Source organism: Arvicola amphibius, chromosome 10, assembly GCF_903992535.2.
Source record: "Arvicola amphibius chromosome 10, mArvAmp1.2, whole genome shotgun sequence".
Lineage (NCBI taxonomy): Eukaryota > Metazoa > Chordata > Mammalia > Rodentia > Cricetidae > Arvicola > Arvicola amphibius.
The window spans coordinates 77,379,662-77,398,482 of NC_052056.1; the positions used below are offsets into that span (position 1 = coordinate 77,379,662).

An 18,821-nucleotide genomic window follows, 5' to 3' on the forward strand; every position below is an offset into this window, starting at 1 on the left:
AGAGAGAGAGAGATTTATCTTTGACCGAAGGCCAGTTGCAGATTTTGCCTATCTACTGGAGAGTAATAACCCGAGCTTCCCCAGGGACCTAGAGAGGAAAGAACTAAGGCTGAAGAGACGGCTCGGGGTTAAGAGCACAGTCTGCCCTTTCGGAGAACTGGCACCCAGTTGTGTCAGGTGGCTCATAACCTGTAGCTCCAGTTTTAAGGGGGTTTCTCATGCCTCTCACCTCTGTGGGCACTTGCAGACATGTTTACAAACTCAGACACATGTAATTTTAAAACAGAGTGAGAAGAATACTTCCAAAGACATCTCAAGGGAAGAAAACTCCAAAAACAAAATAAAATTTAAAAAAAAGCATGTATAGAACTCTGAAGAGGTACAATGTGGGCAGTCAGGGTACTACAATTTAAAGCCACGGATAGAGAGGGCTGGGGAGTTGAGTTGTGAACTGTTTGGAACTGGTGGGCAGTTGGTACTTGGTGTGCACGAGCTATGGGTAGAGCACTTGCTAGCATGGACAAGGCATGGGGCCCATTCCCAGCACCAAAATTAGATGAAATAGTGCACACAATGCAGTGTGCAGTTTAAATAAGAAAAAAAAAAAAAAAAAAAAACCAAGCAGAAGAAAGAGAAGGGCCCACATATTAGCAGGCTAACAACTCTCTAGTAGTGTGTGTGTGTGGTCCTGGGCTTGGCTGTGTAGGTCATAAGAACTTCAGGAAACTGCTGAAGATGAAAAGTGTTGATTTCCTGAGAGCCAAAAAAAGTCCCAAGAGACTGGGATGACAGTTGGCTAGAAGAGACTTGGAATAGGGTGGGGAGAACAGAAAGCACATGGATTTGAGAAATCGACTGACTTTTTATTTATTTTATTATTTTATTATTTATTATTATTTTTTATTTATATTTATTTTTGGTTTCTCAAGACAGGGTTTCTCTGTGTATCTTGGGCTGTCCTGGAACTCACTTTGTAAATCAGACTGGCCTCGAACTCACAGAGATCCGCCTGCCTCTGCCTCCCTGAGCACTAAGATTAAAGGCGTGTGCCACCACTACCCAGCTGTCTTTATTAAAGTGTGTGGGTGAGACAAAAACTGTCATTAATTGAATCCTAAGGGGAGGAGGTTATGTGTTGGGCCATTACTCCCCTGCCCCTGTGAGACCCTTGTTTTCCCACCGACAAACTTTTGTTTTGAGACAGGGTCTTTCCATGTGACTGTAGCTGGTCTGAAACTCACTAGACCAGGCTGGTTTAGAACTCATAGAGATCCACCTGCCTCTGCCTCCTGGGTGCTGGAATTAAAGGTGTGCACCACCATGCGACCAAACTTTTAAATGTTATCTTTTAAGTGTGTGTATGTGTGTGTGTAAATGTGCACATGAGTGTAGTGCCCTCAGGTCAGAAGAGGGAGCTGGGGCTACAGATGGTTGTGAGCTATCTAGTATGGGTGCTGGGAACCTCATTCAGGCCCACTTTTAACAGCGCTGCAAGAGCAGTACTCACTTTTAACAGCTAAGCCATCTCCAGACCCAAAACTCTGGAGCTCCATCTCTTGAGATCAAGAGGTGGACGGAAGGAGATGATTGGGAGAGGATTCCAATAAATGGTGGGCAGAGCTGTGAGACTGAGCAAGGGGGAGAGAAAGGTGCATTGTGGGGGCCCTGGTTCACCCTAGTACTCAGTCTCATTGGGGACCCTCACTAACGTTATATCACCTGAGAGAAAGGAGCCAGGCTGTGCACCTGCCAAAGTATTCTCATTGACTGGGTGCTGCCGACTGGGTGCGAGCAATTGCTCAAGTAGCACTTCTTTGTGTATTGGAGAAGGGCTCCACCAGCCAGAAAACCCCACATAGTATCACAGGTGGGCTGTTTTTCTGAGAGCCAAGATTGTGGTGGAACATTCCAGCATTGCTACACCCTGTACATGTAAGGGGGGTAATCTTCCTGTCCACCAAGGCACAGAAGGAGGCACTGGAATGCTGATTAGGGGAGGAACTCAAGTACACAGCAAGTAGGGATCCTGGGTAACCAATATGCTTCTGGCTTCTGGAGCAGAAGAGTTGCTTCCATGCAGAATGCAGAACATGACCAAACCTAAAAGCAGCAGTAGCAGCTGCAGAACACTTAATTTAAAAATTTATTTATTTATTTTTTTCTCGAGGCAGGGTTTCTCTGTGGCTTTGGAGCTTGAACACAGAGAGTTCAAGGCCTGCCTCTGCCTCCAGAGTGCTGGGATTAAAGGTGTGCACCACCACCACCTGACTTTTCATTTTTGTTTTATGTGTGGATGTTTTGTCTGCAGAAATCAGAAGAGGGCATTAGAACCTCTGGAACTGGAGTTACAGATGTCTGTGAGACAGCTTGTGGTGCTGGGAATGGAACCTGGGTCCTTTGGGAGAGCAGTCAGCCCTCCTAACCACTGAGCCATCTCTCCAGAGTGGCCTACCCTTAGACAGTAGCTCAGGCTGGTCAGGCTGGTCTTTGGTCTTGGTCCTGAACTTCTGATTCTCTTCTCTCCACTCTCCAAATGCTGGGATTTCTGGGTGTTTTGTTTTGCATCAGTATGGAGAGGCACAGTATGGTGGCCCATGACTACAGAGACCCAGGAGGACTACCATAAGCCCAAGGCTAGCCCTGAGAACTCAGTGAGTTCTCAGCCAGCCCCAATGGTACAGGATAGACCTTGTACTGTAGGGACCGAAGAGATTATGGCCCAATAGTTAGGAGCATTGGCTGTTCTTCCACAGGACCTGGACACCATTTCCAACATCCACATGGTGGCTCACAACCATCTATAATTCCAAGTTTCAGAGGATTGAATACCTTCTGGCCTCCCTGGACACCAGGCATGCAAGTAGCACACAGACATGCAGGCAGAACACACACACACATAAATTTAAAATAAGCTGGGCAACATAACATTCCTGAAGATTGAAAACCAACTCTGTTTCTAAAAACATTTCTCAGGGGGCTGGAGAGATGGCTCAGCGGTTAAGAGCACCAGCTGCTCTTCCAGAGGTCCTGAGTTCAATTCCTAGTACCCACATGGTGGCTCATGACCATCTACAATGGGATCTGATGCCCTCTTCTGACACGCAGGTGTACATGCGGAGTACTCATACATAAAATTAAATAAAGTTAAAAAATTTTTTTTCTCTCAGCCATTGAGCTGGAGTAAAACATGAGAAGGCACAGATGCCAGTTGCAAAAGCACGTTTTTCCATCCTCAACACACACCTGAGTAGAGCTCTCCAGGCTCTGTGTGCTAGGTGATTGTAAACTTTGCCACTTAGCAGCGCAGAAAGGTCTTTCAGTGATCTAACCACAAAGGGGTTTCCAATCCCAACCACATCAGAACATTTCCTTCCTTTACATATGCCAGGGACTCTCCAGGTTTCCTCATGATGCCCTCTGAAAAGCTGGGTAGAAAGAGGGAAGGCCACTGTCTTAGGGTGACTGTCCCATCCTAAAGGAACTTGAGGGCCCATTCAACCGCTGGCGTGGCCAGTGGGGCAGCCACTTTCCTGGGATCTTAGCACCCTCCTTCATTTGGTGAGCTGTGTGGCGAACATGGACGCGCCCTCACGAGTATCACAACAATTCTTACAGAAAAGCAAGCTGGGAAAAGGCGGGCAGAGCTCCTTTCCATAAGTTATGAATGAGAAAGTGTTTGTAGAACTCATTGTTAAAACGGCGGAGCAAAAACTTGGGCGCCTGGCCAATCGGAACCCGGAGGCTATTTTGAAATCTTTCCAGAAGCAGCCAATAGGTGTGCAGGAGGCGAAGCTTAGTGTTGGCGCAAGCCAATGAGGCTGGCGCTGTGCCTTGCTTGAGCCCTGGGGCTCGGCCCTGGGGACTGTCAGAAGGTTAAAGATGGAGCCCACCGGCGAGAGGGTGCCACGAGGTGCGGAGTTGTCCGAGTAGGACAGGGTAGGCGACAACCGGGATCTCCTTCCACTAACCTTCGCTTTGTCCCCACCATGAGAACATGTGATGTCTGTCCATGTGAGTAGCTGGTCTGAGGTGGGGGGTGCGGTGAGGGTAGGGGCCCTCCCGGGTAGGTGCCCTCCCGGCAGGGAACTCCAAATGGCATGAAGCCCTCGTTCTGCTCCTCCCGGCGGAAGAATCTGTTAGAATGGAATGCAGAACTCATACTGGGGGAACGGATCAATGACCAGGTCTGGAACTCCCAAGGGCCTCATCTGCTAGGAGTGAGCCATCCCTCTTATTCTAGAAGGAGCTCCAGGCTGAAATAGGGTACGAGGTAGCCACACTGTGCTCCCCCTGGGGCTGAGCGCAGGTTCTCCTCCTTTGTGTGTGAGCCCCCTCGGGTGCTTGCTCTTAAGTTCTCTCCTGGGAGTGTCTTTCACCAGAACCAGAACCATGTTGGGGAAAGTTTGGGTGCTCTGAAGTTCCTAAGACCAGGAGGACTGGATCCCGGCTGGAATCCCTTCTGTGCTCCAAGAGGTCCCACCCACCTATGGTGGTTGAACTTCCAGCCTTGTGATGATTATTGCCTGCTGGCTGCAGGTGCTCTGACTAGGTTGCACTACTGTGCTCTGAGAAGCAGTGCAATGATATTGTCAAAGCATCTGGGACCAGCCTTGTAGAACACCTCTTCACCTACAACCCTCCCTCTCTTCCCAGGCCAGGCCCCTCAGGCCTGCAGGCCTTTCTTTTCCCCTGCTCATTTTACTCCGATCTCCATGGAAACTTGAGATTCTAGCCAGGCCTGTGTCTCTGGGGTCAGAGGGCACCTTTGGCCCAGGCAGCGGCCCCGCCCAGGCAGGCCTGCCTTCTAGGTCTAAGATCCCACCCCACCCCCACACAGAGAGGCCAACAGGCTTGCTGGACACTCTTTCCCTGTTGCACTACTGTGGGCCACTGGGGAGCAGTGCAATGATGAAAGGGCGTCTGTCAGGCCCTGCCAGCCACCCACGCTACTCTCTCACTCCCCAGCAGAGAAGCCTGAGGGACCCAAAGGGAGTGCTTGGATTCCTGGGGCAGGGTTGGATGAGACTCCCTAGCTGAGAGAATAAAGTGGATTCTGGGGATCATACTCCAAGGCTGGAACCAGTACAACGATGAGACCCCGGATTTGGAAAGGCTCTGGTTTCAAGCTCTTGGCTCCCCAGGTTAAGATTAGGGAGTCCATTCTAGGTGTGGTGGCTCATGTCTGGAGGCCCAGGCAAGAAGATTGCTTCAGATTTGAGGCTATCTATGATGTAATGCTGTCTCAAGAACCAATAAATAAATAAATAAAAATTCTGGGCTCCAGGAGCTTGAGGAGAAACAGCTTTGTATGGAAATGGCTTCTGTGCCTTACTCAGCTTTGGCTACACCAGGAAGAACAAGGTATTCAGCCTTTCTGAATACCTGAAGATAACAAGGTGAAGAGAGACTATTCTGAGTGGTGTTTGGAAGGAGGCATGAGAAGGCACACACCAGAGCCATTATGTTGGGTCTTATTAGGATGCCTGGGATGGATGAATAGACTTGCCATAGAAAGCCTGCAGAGGACACCTGCTTACCATGCTGCTTGCTCTTTTACAGGAGGGTATGTCCTGAACAGGAGGGACAGTGAGGTGTCCAGCATGTCTGCCTTCCAGGCAGGGCTGGAGCTGAACTTTTAAGGAATCCTTTCCCAGAATTTGCTTGCAGGGTTACTTTTCCCTACAAGACCCAGTGAGAAGCTGGGTGTGGAGGCCCATGCCTTTGAACCAGCATTGGGAAGACATGGGTAGGTGGATCTTTGTGAATTTGAAGACAAGACTGTCTACATCTCAAATTTCAGGACAGCCAGAGTTACATGGTGAGACTCTGTTTCAATGCCACCCCCCCACCCCCAAAAAATCCAGTGAGAGTTGGTCAGGCCCATCTCCTTGAAAGGAGGCCCAGACTTCAAGACTGGCTTTGGGGAATAGCCTTTACCCTGGCTTGACAATCCTACTCTAGGTGTCCAAGTCCTGACACCCGTAGGGGAACTGTTCTGTTACATAGATAGGTCTCAGGGCTGATGGAGGGCTTTGATCATGAAGAAGTAGCTGGCATCCATCCTCCCTAGTGGCCATGGTAGATGCACGCCAGTAGCTTTTCGTGCAAGCACGAAAGCATCCTTTCTGAGATGCCCACGAGTCCTTACTTGTACATATCTTGGGTGTGGACCTGGCGCTTAAGGGGGGGCTGGACCTCGGAGATTTTAGGTTGGCTGTCAAGAGGCAGGTGAAGAAAACTTTCAGAAATGTAGCACAGGGGCTAGGAGGACAGAACAGGAGGGCATCAAGAAAGAGCAAAGTGGTCTTGAATCTGGGCATGCTGTCATACACCTTTAATCCCATCATTTGGGAGGCAGAGACAAGCAGAGGTCGAGATTAGCCTGGTCTACAATGGTTTCCCCATATAACCAGAACTACACAAAAACACAAACAACAAAAAAAGAAGTGGTCATGAAGGAGCGATCAGAACATGATCCGGAGAGGAACGTGTGTAAAAGCTGCAGAGTAGGACTGGAAACCGAGAGGGTGCAAAAGCCAATGTTAAAGCGCTTTGAGGGCAGAAGGAAGTCCTTTTGGATATTGCCTCCGTGAACTGGAAGCCAGATTCAATTGCCAGGGCAGACTGGTATGGCAGGGTCGGGAGGGAACAAAAAACTGGAAGAGGACCATGGCTCAGAAGGAGATTAAAATCCCCAAGGTACCTCCTGGGTGGTCAGGAGGCTTGGGAGGGAGAGCACACCAGTGCGCGTGCCTGGAAAGGTGGCCATTGTCACGTGTACTGGCGCTGGCTCCGCCCCCTGATTATAGGACTGGGAAGGTGGCGGGTAGTTTGGGGAACTGGAGCCTGCACTGCGGCTGTAGGGAGAGTGGGTACATCCTGCAGTCATCTCCCCGTGGGCTCTTGTCACCTTTCGGGACCTTGGTCCTAGCCCTTGGGAGGGTCCTTCTGCCCCAGGAGCTCTGCCCTGACTGCTGCTCTGTCCCCAGACAGCACCAGCCTACCACCAGTAGTCCCTCTCCATGGAAGTCCTGGACGAGTACGACAACGAATTCCCCCAGAGTGTGACCTTCTGCCAACTCATCTCCGAGGACGACTTCGAGAGGCAAGCTGCGACCTACACAGAGCGCGCGCTGCGCCGCCTCTTCCGCTCCTTGGACCGCAACCCAGCGCTGGCGGAGAGGGTCGTTCGCAAGGGCAAGCAGACTGAGATGGAACAGCGTGGGTTCCTCTCTGGCCTCTGGGTGCGGAAGGCCCCCACCTCCACCTGTAGTTTCTTAGGGAGGATTTTTGAGGGTGGGGTTTTGGCTTAGGAATGGATGGGGAGGTCACCTAGTGGGATGTGTGGGAGGCTTGGGGCAGCCGGAAGGGTCTTTTTTGAAGCCAAGGATGCCAAGCCTGGGGATAAAGCAGGCAAGCGACTCTCTTCTGGCTTCCTGCCTTTCTGCAATCGCTATTGCAGGCGAAGTTTGTCTGTGCTGTCCAGGGGGAACTGAACCAGTGCAACAGCATGGGTGCCCTGGAGATGTATCAGCGCCTGGAGCAGCTGAAGTGGCGCATCTACCGTGTACACCTGTATTCCCGGGGTGAGGATCCACTACTGAAGGTGTGAGCCCTTGGTAATATGAGCCCAGGGCCGCTGTTCCCATTTCAATTAACATCAACATTGCAGTATATGTGAAGCTCAGGTTGGTGACATCTGAAGTGCCCAACTCTCCTATCCAGGTTGCACTTACCTGGATAAGTAGGAAGTAGGAAGGAGGACCGGGGACAGAAAGGGAGAAAAACCACCACACCTGGCTCTAAAACAAAGTATTATGTTGTCTGTGTCTATATACACACGAGTATGTGTGTAAGGCACACACATAGAGGTCAGAGGTTAACTTGCAGGAATCAGTTCTTCCACTGTAGGATCTGGAGATCCAATTCAGGTTGTCAGGCTTACCTAGCAAGTACTCTTGCCCAGTGAACCATCTTGCTGGCCCCTTTCTCTTTCTTTTCTTTTCTTTTTTAATTTATTATTATTATTATTATTTTGGTTTTTCGAGACAGGGTTTCTCTGCAGCTTTAGAGCCTGTCCTGGAGCTAGCTCTTGTAGACCAGGCTGGTCTCGAACTCACAGAGATCCGCCTGCCTCTGCCTCCCAAGTGCTGGGATTAAAGGCGTGCGCCACCACCGCCCAGCTAATTTATTATTTTTTAGACAGGGTCTCACTCTGTAGCTCTGGCTAGCTCTGAAACTAACTCATTGTGTAGACCAGCCGTGCCTGGAACTAAAGACAGGCACCAGCACATCTGGCTCTCTGCTCTCATTCTCCACCTTTGTATTTGGACACGAGGTCTCTCACGGAACCTGAACCTCATTGATTTGGGTAGGTTGATTGGCCAGCGGGCTTCAGACATCTGTCTATATCCACCCTGAGAGTGCTGGGATTACAGCTGTGTGCTGCCCTACCCTGCCCTGCGTTTTCTGTAGGCAGTGGGAATCTGAACTCAGATCTTTCTTTCTTTCTTTCTTTCTTTCTTTCTTTCTTTCTTTCTTTCTTTTTTTCTTATTTTTTTCATCTTTTTTTGAGACAGGGTTTCATTTGTAGCCTTGGCTGTCCTGGAGCTCACTCTGTAGACCTGGTTGGCCTTGAATTTAGAGATCTGCCTACCTCTGCCTCCTGAGTGCTGGGATTAAAAGTATGCACCATCAGGCTTTGAACTCAGATATTATGCTTCTGATGTAGGTACTTTACCAGCTGAGTTGGTTCCTTGGCCGCCTTTATTATTTTTCTATTAACATTTATTTTAAAATTTTAAGCATTTTTAATGCATTACTGTGCGTGCGCACGCACACGCGTATGCATGTATCCCATGTACTTGTACAGATATCTGTAGAAGCCAGAAGAGGGCATTGGATTCCCTACAGCTGGAGTTTCTGGTTGTTGTGAGCCACCTGACCCCAGGGGGTCAGTACTCACTACACCATTTGATGCAGGTGCCAAGAAGAGGAGGAGGAGGAGGAAGCTGAAACCAAAGAGAGCAGATCCTGTCATCTTCCGAGACCGGTCAACCTCCCCATGCCTGCCACCAGCTCCATTACCACCACCATTGCCACCGCCACCGCTACCTGTCACCACCATGGCCTCTGTAGTGGCTGCATCACCTCCTGTCTATACTATGCCCAGGGTTTTTGGCCCCTTTCCTCCACTGTCTGGCAAGCCGGTCAGTAGGAACATGCTCTACCCCAGTGCTAGGAGGGTGGCTTCTCCTGGCTTGCCCACAGCAGTGGTTCTCAGATCTCTCAGAAGGGGGCTTCTCTCAGACATGCTTTGGGTATGCACTAGCAGCAGGTCAAACAGATAAGAGGGGGCTTCCCTAGCTGAGGGCCACTACAGAGGTGAATGGCACAAAGTTCCACCTTCTGTCCTCCATGAGCCATGTACTTGGGATGTCCCTGAGAATAGGAGAAAAACCATAGGCTTGCCTCACACCTTATCCCCATCCCTGCCTCTCAGGGTGTTATCCCTCCTCTGCCCCCATCTGCATCTTTGGGGTGGGGCTTCCTCAGTTCCCCGCCACCATCTTCTCTGCATCCCTGGGGTTAGTTCTTGCTTCCTGTGTAAGGACTGCTTTTCTGTGTGGCAAAAATGCGGTTTCCACTCTGTCCTGAGATTTTCTTTGTTTCTTGTAGATGGAGAAACTGGATATTTCAAGGTCTGAAGTGAAATTAAACTGGAATAGCCTTTCGTCAACTTCTAAGAGGTGGAAAACCCTTTGGGGGGGGCATCTTGAGTGCCAGACTTGATGGTTATTTTTTCTCAACCTCTTAATTCTCACCATTTTTGGGTGATGATTGTGCTTATTTCTGAGAGTGTGGACTGTGATGGGCCCCTTGGACCTGTGTTACAGAGAAGCATGCTGATGCTGTGGGTGGGCCCAATGCCAACACCCCATTTCTTTCCTATCTTGCAGCCACATGGTCGACCTGACCCCCTTGGTCCTCAACCCTGGAGGCTTCCATTTCTCCTATTTGGCAGGAAACAATGCACACAAGCTGCATTGCCCTGGCTTCCCCTGGTGAGTGTTTGCATTGCACCTTTCCATCCGGACCCCTGCCTGGGCTCTGCTCTAGTGCCGGGAACACTGCCTCTCACAGACTCTGTGACCTGGAACCCCGGGCTCTGTTCCAGTGCCGGGGTCCTGCCTCTCACAGGCACTGTGATAGTGTGCTCAAGGGCAAAAGTTCCTGATACTCCTTCCACTCCCAGAACTTCACATCAGTGGTTGCAATGGTAGACGACATCAGTGATTGGCCAAACCCAGGCCCAGTTGAAAGGAAGCAGCTAAGGGGTTGTCTTGGAATCATATTGCAAAGCAGGGTTCACCAAATGTGGATTGTTAAAAGTCACTTATAGAGCTAGAGCTGTAGTTTGTAATCACAGTTCTTGGGAGGTGGAGGCAGAAGGATCAAAAATTCAAGGTCATCTCTGCCTTTATGGTCAGTGTAAGGCCAGACTCTGCTGTGTGAGACCCTAGCTCCTGACAGCCACTGGTATGTGTGTATGTGTGTGTGTCTGCATATATGCGTGCATTGTATGTATGTGTTGCTTTTGGTCTGTGCACATGTGTATGGAGGACAGAAGTGAATATGGGAGGTCTTCCTCTGTCACTCTCTACTTTTATTATTATTATTGATACAGGGTTTGTCATGGAATCTGGAACTTTTGTTTGTTTGTTTGTTTTTGTTTTTCGAGACAGGGAGTCTCTGTGGCTTTGGAGCCTGTCCTGGAGCTAGCTCTTGTAGACCAGGCTGGCCTTGAACTCACAGAGATCCGCCTGCCTCTGTGAGTGCTGGCATTAAAGGTGGAATCTGGAACGTAATAGTCTGACGAGACTGGCTCGTCAGTGAGCTCCAGGCATCTGCCTGTTGCTATTCCCCAGCTCTAGTACTGCAGGAGTGCAGTGCTGTGCCTGGGCTTTTATGTGGGTGCTGAAGCTACGAAGTCAGGTCTTCATACCGCTGGGGCAGTTAAATCACCTAACTTTTTACTGTCTTCATAATCTTGCCTTTCTTTCTTTCTTTCTTTCTTTCTTTCTTTCTTTCTTTCTTTCTTTCTTTTTTCTTTTCTTTTCTTTTTTTTTTTTTTTTGAGACAGGGTTTTACTGTGTAACCCTGGCTGTCCTGGAATTTGCTCTGTAGACCAGAGACTTGCTTGCCTCTGCCTCCTGAGTGCTGGGATTAAAGATGTGTACCACCACCACCCAGCATTACAATTTTGCCCTTTTAAGGCTGCTATGTCTATCATCTGTGTGAATGTACATTCATGTGTATGTATGCACACACTTGTGCATGCACACAGAGGCCAGGAAAGGATGGAGGGTGTCCGTCTTTATCACTCCCTGCCTGTTCCTTTGAGGCACGGTCTCTCCCTGAATCTGAGGCTCCTGTTTTAGCTAAGTGGAAAGGTAGCAAGTCCCAGCAGTCTTGACTGTCCTCCCCCACAACCTTGGGGCTTGTTTGCATTCTATTGAGTCCATGTTTTTAGTTTTGTAAGACTGGCAAACCATCTATCAGAGTAAAGGGGACCACTTTCTCTACATCCCCAGAAGTAATAAATGAGTTCAGATTATTTTTCCTATATTTTTGCATATTTATTTTGTGTGTTGGGGGGTACATGTATGTGGAGGTCAAAAGTCAACTTGCAAGGAGGCAATTTTTCTTTTACCTGGGGATTATATTTCTGACTGGTGGAAGCCTCCACTCAGCACCCAGGATATGCAAAAACAGCCGTGATAGCTTAGGAAAAAGTCCTATCTATCTGAGGGTTATGCTTTTTCTGTCTGAGGTTACGGTAAATAAGGAAGCATGTTTTCTGATGGTAACCTGGGAAAAAAAGGAGCAAGTACATCCTCTCCTGATCGTAACCTTCTCTTTTAAGTAACTTTTGGGGGGGGATTTTGAGACAGAACTCGCTCTTGTAGACTATGTTGGCCTCAAATTCACAGAGATCTGCCTGCCTCTGCCTCCCAAGTGCTGGGATTAAAGGTGTGTGCCACTACTGCCTGGCTTAGTTAGTTTTCTGCTGTTGTGATAAATACCATGACCAAGGCAACTTCTCGAAGGAAAGGTTTATTTGGGCAGAGGGCTTCGAGGACATGTCCCTGGGCCTAGCTCTTGGCAGCTTCCTGTATGAAGTGAACAGATTTTTCTCCAGTTTTCTTGTGCTGTGATGTGTCTGCTTTGCCCTGAGTCTAAAAGTCATGGAATTAACATATTATGGGCTAAGGCCTCTAAAATTATAAGTCAAAATAAGCTTCCCCCTTTTATTTTGAGATAGGGTCTCATTAGGTAGCCCTGGCTCGCCTGGAATTCACGGAGATCTGCCTGCCTCCGCCTCCCAGGTGCTAAGATTAAAGGCAAAATTTTCTCTTCTTTGAATAATTTCTCTCAGGTTTTTGTCATGGTACAAAAAGCCTAACATGGGTGGCAATGTAAAATAGCAGAGCCACTTGTGAGAATTGGCTTGGCAGTTCCTCAGAAGTTAAACATTTATATAGCTCACTAATTCCACTTGTGTGTGTGTCCTCAGAAGGCCTGAGGACAGGGACTGAATCAGGACTTACATGGCTGTGTCCTCACGCCATCATTCACAACATACACCCCTGGAAATGAGCTCCCTGAGTCCAAGATGAGTCAACAAAACGTTCTGTACTCATTTCATAGAGGATTATCAACCATACTACAATCCATGGACAAACACATATACACGAGGAAAATTACTAAGCTGTCAGTGGTGGCACACAGCTTTAATCCCAGCACTTGGGAAGCAGAGGCAGGCAGATCTCTGTAAATTCAAGGCCAGCCTGGTCTACAAAGCAAGTTCAAGGACAGTCAGAGATATACAGAAAAATCCATCTCAGAAACCCAAAGGAGAGAAAAAGAAAAGAAGAAAATACTATATGGCTAGACATATCTTGACTGGGTTAATTCAGAAGTAGTGGTTTGCGGGGTGGGGGTGGCTTGGAGAGGGAGGTAAGAAGTTACTGCCTATGGGTAGGTACAGAGTTTCTGCTTTGAGTGACATTCTAGAAAGAGTTGCAGTATTTCTGTATGTGATACCTCTCAATTGTATGATGAAAATGGTTCAAAAGTGTTCTGGTGGTGTGTGTACTCAGTGGTAGAGCATGTGCCAGGCATGCATGTATCCCAGCATTCTAAAAGAAATTCAAGGACTTGGAAGACAGACATAAAAGCACCTAGTGGCACACATTTGTAATCTCAGTGCTGGGGTGGAGGTAGGAAGATCCAGGGAGTCGGCTGGCCATGTCTAGTTGAACCAGAGAGCTCCAGGTTAAGTGAAGAGATCCTGCTTAAAAAGAAAAAAAAAAAAAAAAAAAAAAAAGACAGTAGACAGCTGCGCAGTGGTAGGTCACGCCTTTAATCCCTGCACCCAGGAGGCAGAGGCAGACGTTCGAGGTCAGCCTGGTCTATAGAGCAAGTTCCAGGACAGGCTGCAAGGCTACACAGAAAAACCCTATCTCAAAAAACCAAAAAAGGTAATCCCAGCACTCGGGAGGCAGAGGCAGGCGGATCTCTGTGAGTTCGAGACCAGCCTGGTCTACAAGAGCTAGTTCCAGGACAGGCTCCAAAGCCACAGAGAAACCCTGTCTCGAAAAACCAAAAAAAAAAAAAAAAAAAAAAAAAAACCAAAAAAGGAAAAAAGAAAGAGCTCACCAGTTCACACCTGTAATTTCAGCACACTTGGGAGGCCAAGGCAGGTAGATTTCTGTGAGTTCAAAACTAGCCTAAGCTAAAGCTAGCCTGAGCTACTGAGGGAGACTTAGTTTCAAAAATAAATAAAAATGAAACCATGTGTGGTGCCACACACCTTTAATCCCAGCAGTCAGGAAGCAGACACAGCCGGATCTCTGTGAGTTGGGAGGCAGTCTAGTCTTCATAGTTCTAGGACAGCCAGGACTACATAGATAGAACCTGTCTAAAAAAACAAAATCCAACAAGAAAGTAAGTAAAACTTGGAGCGTTCCTTAGTTGCTGCTCCCAGCACTACTCTACTTCCCATCCTTATGAATCACTTACTCTGGCTTCAGAATGTGGCCTTTTGTGTCTGTCTGACTTACGGCCATGTTTTCAAAGTCCATGCATCCTGCCCGCGGTGCTTCACTCCTGTTTGCTGGTTCAGTAATAGTCCTTTGTATTATTATTTTTGTGTGCGTGGTGTGTGTGTGTGTGTGTGCGCGTGTGCAGAGGGTAGAGGTGGCAGTCAGATTTCTTGATCACGATTCACATTTTCCTTTTAAACGATTTTTATTTTGTGAATATAAGTGTTTGCCTGCATGTGAGTCTGTGCACCATGTGTGTACCTGGTGTCCCAGGAAGTCAGAAGAGAATGTTGGAGCCTAGGAATTAGTTATAGATGGTTGTGAGCCACCATGCAGGTGCTGGAAACTGAACCCTGGCCCTCTGTGAGGGCACTGAGCCATCTCTCTAGGCCTTTCATTTATTTGTGAGATAAGGTCTCTCACCGAACCTGGGGTTTGGTCGACTGGTTGTGAACCTGGGAAGTGTCACATGTACGCTGCTGTGCCCAGCCTTTGGATGGATGCTGGGGATAAGAACTGCAGTCCCCATGCTTGCACAGCCCTTGGGTGGGTTCTGGGGAGAAGAACTCCAGGCCCCATGCCTGCACAGCAGCATTTTACTGACTGAAAGACTCCCCAGCTCCTGCTTGTGTATTATTTGTGTATCAGCTATAAGGATCTGAGTTAAGACTTTTGACTACTAGGAATAATGACATGATGAAAGATTTGGGAAAAGTTTTAGTGAGGTCACAGTTTTTACTTTTCTTGAGTAGACTTCTAGATCATATGGTAAATTGAATGTATATATAACATATTATGTATATTATATACATATGTATATACACACATGTCTATACATTTTTTACAGTGTTGGTGATGGAGCCCAGGACCTCATACATGCTCGGCAAGTACTCTACCACTGATCTACATCCAGGATCCTACTGTTTTGAGAAACTGCCAGACTCTACAAGTAGCCTCATACAGTCTCACTAGTGATACACTGAGGGTTCATTTTTACCATAAGCTAGGGACACTTGTTACCATTCAAACATTCACATGTATTCATTAGTGTGTGTATGTGCACCATAGTGTCACTGTGGCATGCGTGTGAAAGTCAGAGGACAGCTTGCAAGGAGTTGGCTGTCTCCTTGTCATGGGTGAGCTCGGAATTAAACAGGTTAGGAGAAAAGTGCCTTTACCCGCTTGCTGACCCTGCGATACTTATTATGTAGTTCTTGTCTTGTTTTGTTTTATCAAGTCAGGGTTTCTCTGTTTAGCCCTGGCTGTCCTGGAACTCACTCTGTAGACCAGGCTGGCCTTGAACTCAGGATCTGCCTGCCTCTGCCTCCCAAGTGCTGGAATTAAAGGCGTTCGCCACCACTGCCCAGCTTTTTTCCTTTCTTTCTCCTCTTTCTTTTTTTCTTTCTTCCTTTCCTTTCTTTTGAGACAAGGCCTTGCCGTGTAGCCCTGGCTGGCCTGAAATTTGCTAGGGTGACCGGACTGGACTCGAATTGTTATTCCTTCTGACCCTGCCTCCAAGGGCTGGGACTGCCAGTCTGTACCACCAAGCTTAGCATGGCTTATTCATTATTCTGGTAGCCTGGAACTCAGTATGTAAATCATGCTGGCCTTGAATTCAGAGATCCACCTCTTCCTCTCTGAGTGCTGGTGTCAAAGGGGCACCATGCCCATCTTTTTCTAACTTTTGCACTAGGGATCAGGCTTAGGGTCTACTAGGCCAGTGCTCATTCTCCCACTTAGGTATATTTATAGCCATATTTAAATAAATAAAAATGGGGGGGGGGTGGATGAGAGGGCCGAGTGAGGACAGTTGCTTGCCACCAAGCCTGAGGACCTGAGCTTGATTCCCGTGGTGGAAGGAGAGAACCGCCTCCAAGCTGTCCTCCATCTAGGCTTAAGCAGTCTTGCCATCTCAGCCTCCTAAGTGGCTGCCTCAGGAGCAGCATCTCTTTACCTGGCAGTCCCATTGGGTGTGAGCAGATCTCACTGTGCTTCTGATTTACTTTTCGTGATGACCAATGATGATCAATCATTTCCCTGAACTTACAGCTGATTTGTATGTATTTGGGAAATGTGCATTTGGTTTCTTTGCCTATTTCTAATTATTTTTTAAAATTTGTTTATTTGTATTTTATGTTCATTGGTGTTTCGTTTGCATGTGCGTGAGGGTGTTGGATTACCTGGAACAGGAGTTACAAACAGTTGTGAGCTACCATGTAGGTTCTGGGAATTGAACCCAGGTCCTCTGGAGTAGCAGTTAGTGCTCTTAACTGATGAGCCATCTCTCTAACCTCCCCCCCATTTTAAAGATTTATTTATTTATTACATACATAGTGTTCTGCCTGCATGTATGCTTGCATGGCAGAAGAGGGCACCAGATCTCATTATAGATGGTTGTGAGCCACCATGTGGGTACTGAGAATTGAACTCAGGACCTCTGGAAGAGCAGCCAGTGCTCTTTTTTTTAATTAATTTATTTAACTTATTTCATGTGCATTGGTGTGAAGGTGTCAGATTCCCTGGGACTGAAGTTACAGACAGTTGTGAGCTGCCATATGGGTGCTGGGAATTGAACCCGGATCCTCTGAAAGAGGAGCCAGTGCTCTTAACCTCTGAACTATCTCTCCAACCCTCTAGCCCCTGTTTGTCTAAGTATTAGGGTTCTTGGTGTTTCCCCCCATTGATTAAAAAATGATTTATTGATTTGTTTACTTATTTTTGGTTTTTCGAGACAAGGTTTCTCTGTGTATCTTTGGCTGTCCTGGAACTTACTTTGTAGACTAGGCTTGCCTTGAACTTACAGAGAGAGATTCACCTGCCTCCTGCCTCTCAAGTATGGATGGTTGTGAGCTACCACGTGGTTGCTGGGAATTGAATTCAGGTCCTCTGGATGAGCAGCCAGTGCTCTTAAACTCTAAGGCAGAGTTTAAGAACTCTGTGAGTTCGAGGCCAGTCTCATCTATAAGAGCTGGTTCCAGGACAGGCTCCAAAGCTACAGAGAAACCCTGTCTCAAAAAACAAACAAAACAAACAAACGAGAAAATGTGGCTGAGCATACATTTAATACATAATTAATACACCTTAATCTTAGCTCTGGGGCATCAGTGGCAGACAGATCTCTAAGTTTGAAGCCAGCCTGGGTTCTACATGGTGATTTTCAAGTCAGCCAGGGTAACACAGTGAGACCTTGTCTTAAAAGCAAACCAAAACAATAACCAAAATCCAAACCAAAACAAAAAGCACTACTACTACCACCACCAAAAAAACCACAGAGATAAATATGAACCTAGGCATGATAATTCTTGTCTTAATTCCAGCACTCTTGAGGGACAGGCAGAAATAGTGCTAGAATTTTGTCATCAGCCTGCTCGAGAATAAAAGTTCTAGGAATCCAGGCCAACCAAGGCTATGAGGGCTTTTATAAATAAACTACATAAATAAATATATATATTTTATATATAAACAATGTATTTTATATTATAAAATATGCATTCATGTTATGGAATATTGTATGGCTATTCAAATTATGCAGAAATAGTTGTATGACTTTTCTGGGATGATGTGTGAGCAAATTCCTGTTCCTCTTAGGTAACATGCTGAGGAAGATCAAAGAAATGATTCTACCCACATTTAGCTTGGTGAACTTGCATCTATGGTTGTTACTTTAGGGGTGAGAGCCACTCAAGTCAGTTGTGCCATTGGAAAGCTCCCCCTGTTGTGGTGAGGCCTCATGGAAGTGGTGCTGGACTTCCTTCTCCAGCCTGAGAGTCTCTCCCCATTAGAGACTTCTACTGCTTGTATACCCTTGCAACTTTTTTGTTAGTTTTTGGAATTCATTGAGTTTTATGATTTTCTCTCCAGGAGGAAATGTTTCAATCTAGAGGAAATTGCTACAAATATGTATTCCACATGCCCAAGTGGAAGTGTTAGGGAGCAATGGATCTGATCAAAGGAGGTTGAAAGGATGAGCAGGCAACCCCTGGGAGGCTGAGGAAGGGGATTGCTGCAAGTTCAAGACCAGTCTGGACCACATAGTTTGAAGCCAACAAAACAGTATGGCCACTGGGACATTTTCACTCCTTTAAACAGCTGCGGGACAGCCTCGTTTGCATTGTGTTCCTCTAGATGTCCTTCACAGGCATTTAGATGTGTTTTGGGTTCTCTACAATCACAAACAGTGCTTTAACGCACAACACTGAACAGAGTCCACAGGAGAGGTTTCTAGAAGAAGAAATATTTTGGGAGACACCTTGTAGCTGTGTTGTTATTGCATGTATGTCTAGCAGCCCTCTGTGCTAGTTTCCTACTTCATGGGCATGTATTGGCCATCTCCCATGCAGGACAGCAGCAGCCTGTAGTGGGCCCTCCAGTACTGATGAGACTCCATTGTCTGTTGTGAAAGCTTCCATCTTTACTCCGCCTGTCCTACTCAAGTTCCAGCCTGTGCCCAGACCTAAAGATGATTCAGAGACGTTCCAGCCTGTGCCCAGACCTAAAGATGATTCAGAGATGTTCCAGCCTGTGCCCAGACCTAAAGACGATTCAGAGATGTTCCAGTCTGTGCCCAGACCTAAAGACGATTCAGAGATGTTCCAGTCTGTGCCCAGACCTAAAGACGATTCAGAGAAGTTCCAGCCTGTGCCTAGACCTAAAGATGATTCAGAGAATGACCCTGGCAGTGCAGAGTCCATTCCTGCCAAGAAGAGCGAGTAA

General features: G+C 47.4%; 1 protein-coding gene across 1 annotated transcript; it reads left to right on the forward strand.

Annotated features, from left to right (window-relative positions):
* The first annotated feature begins 5,711 nt into the window (after positions 1-5,711).
* On the forward strand, positions 5,712-18,821 carry LOC119825778. The gene is made up of 8 exons (XM_038346884.1): positions 5,712-5,818; positions 6,990-7,244; positions 7,463-7,586; positions 8,983-9,209; positions 9,679-9,749; positions 9,960-10,064; positions 18,449-18,551; positions 18,744-18,821. The coding sequence occupies exons 2-8, from the start codon at positions 7,023-7,025 to the stop codon at positions 18,819-18,821; spliced, it is 930 nt and encodes a 309-aa protein (XP_038202812.1). The 5' UTR covers positions 5,712-5,818; positions 6,990-7,022.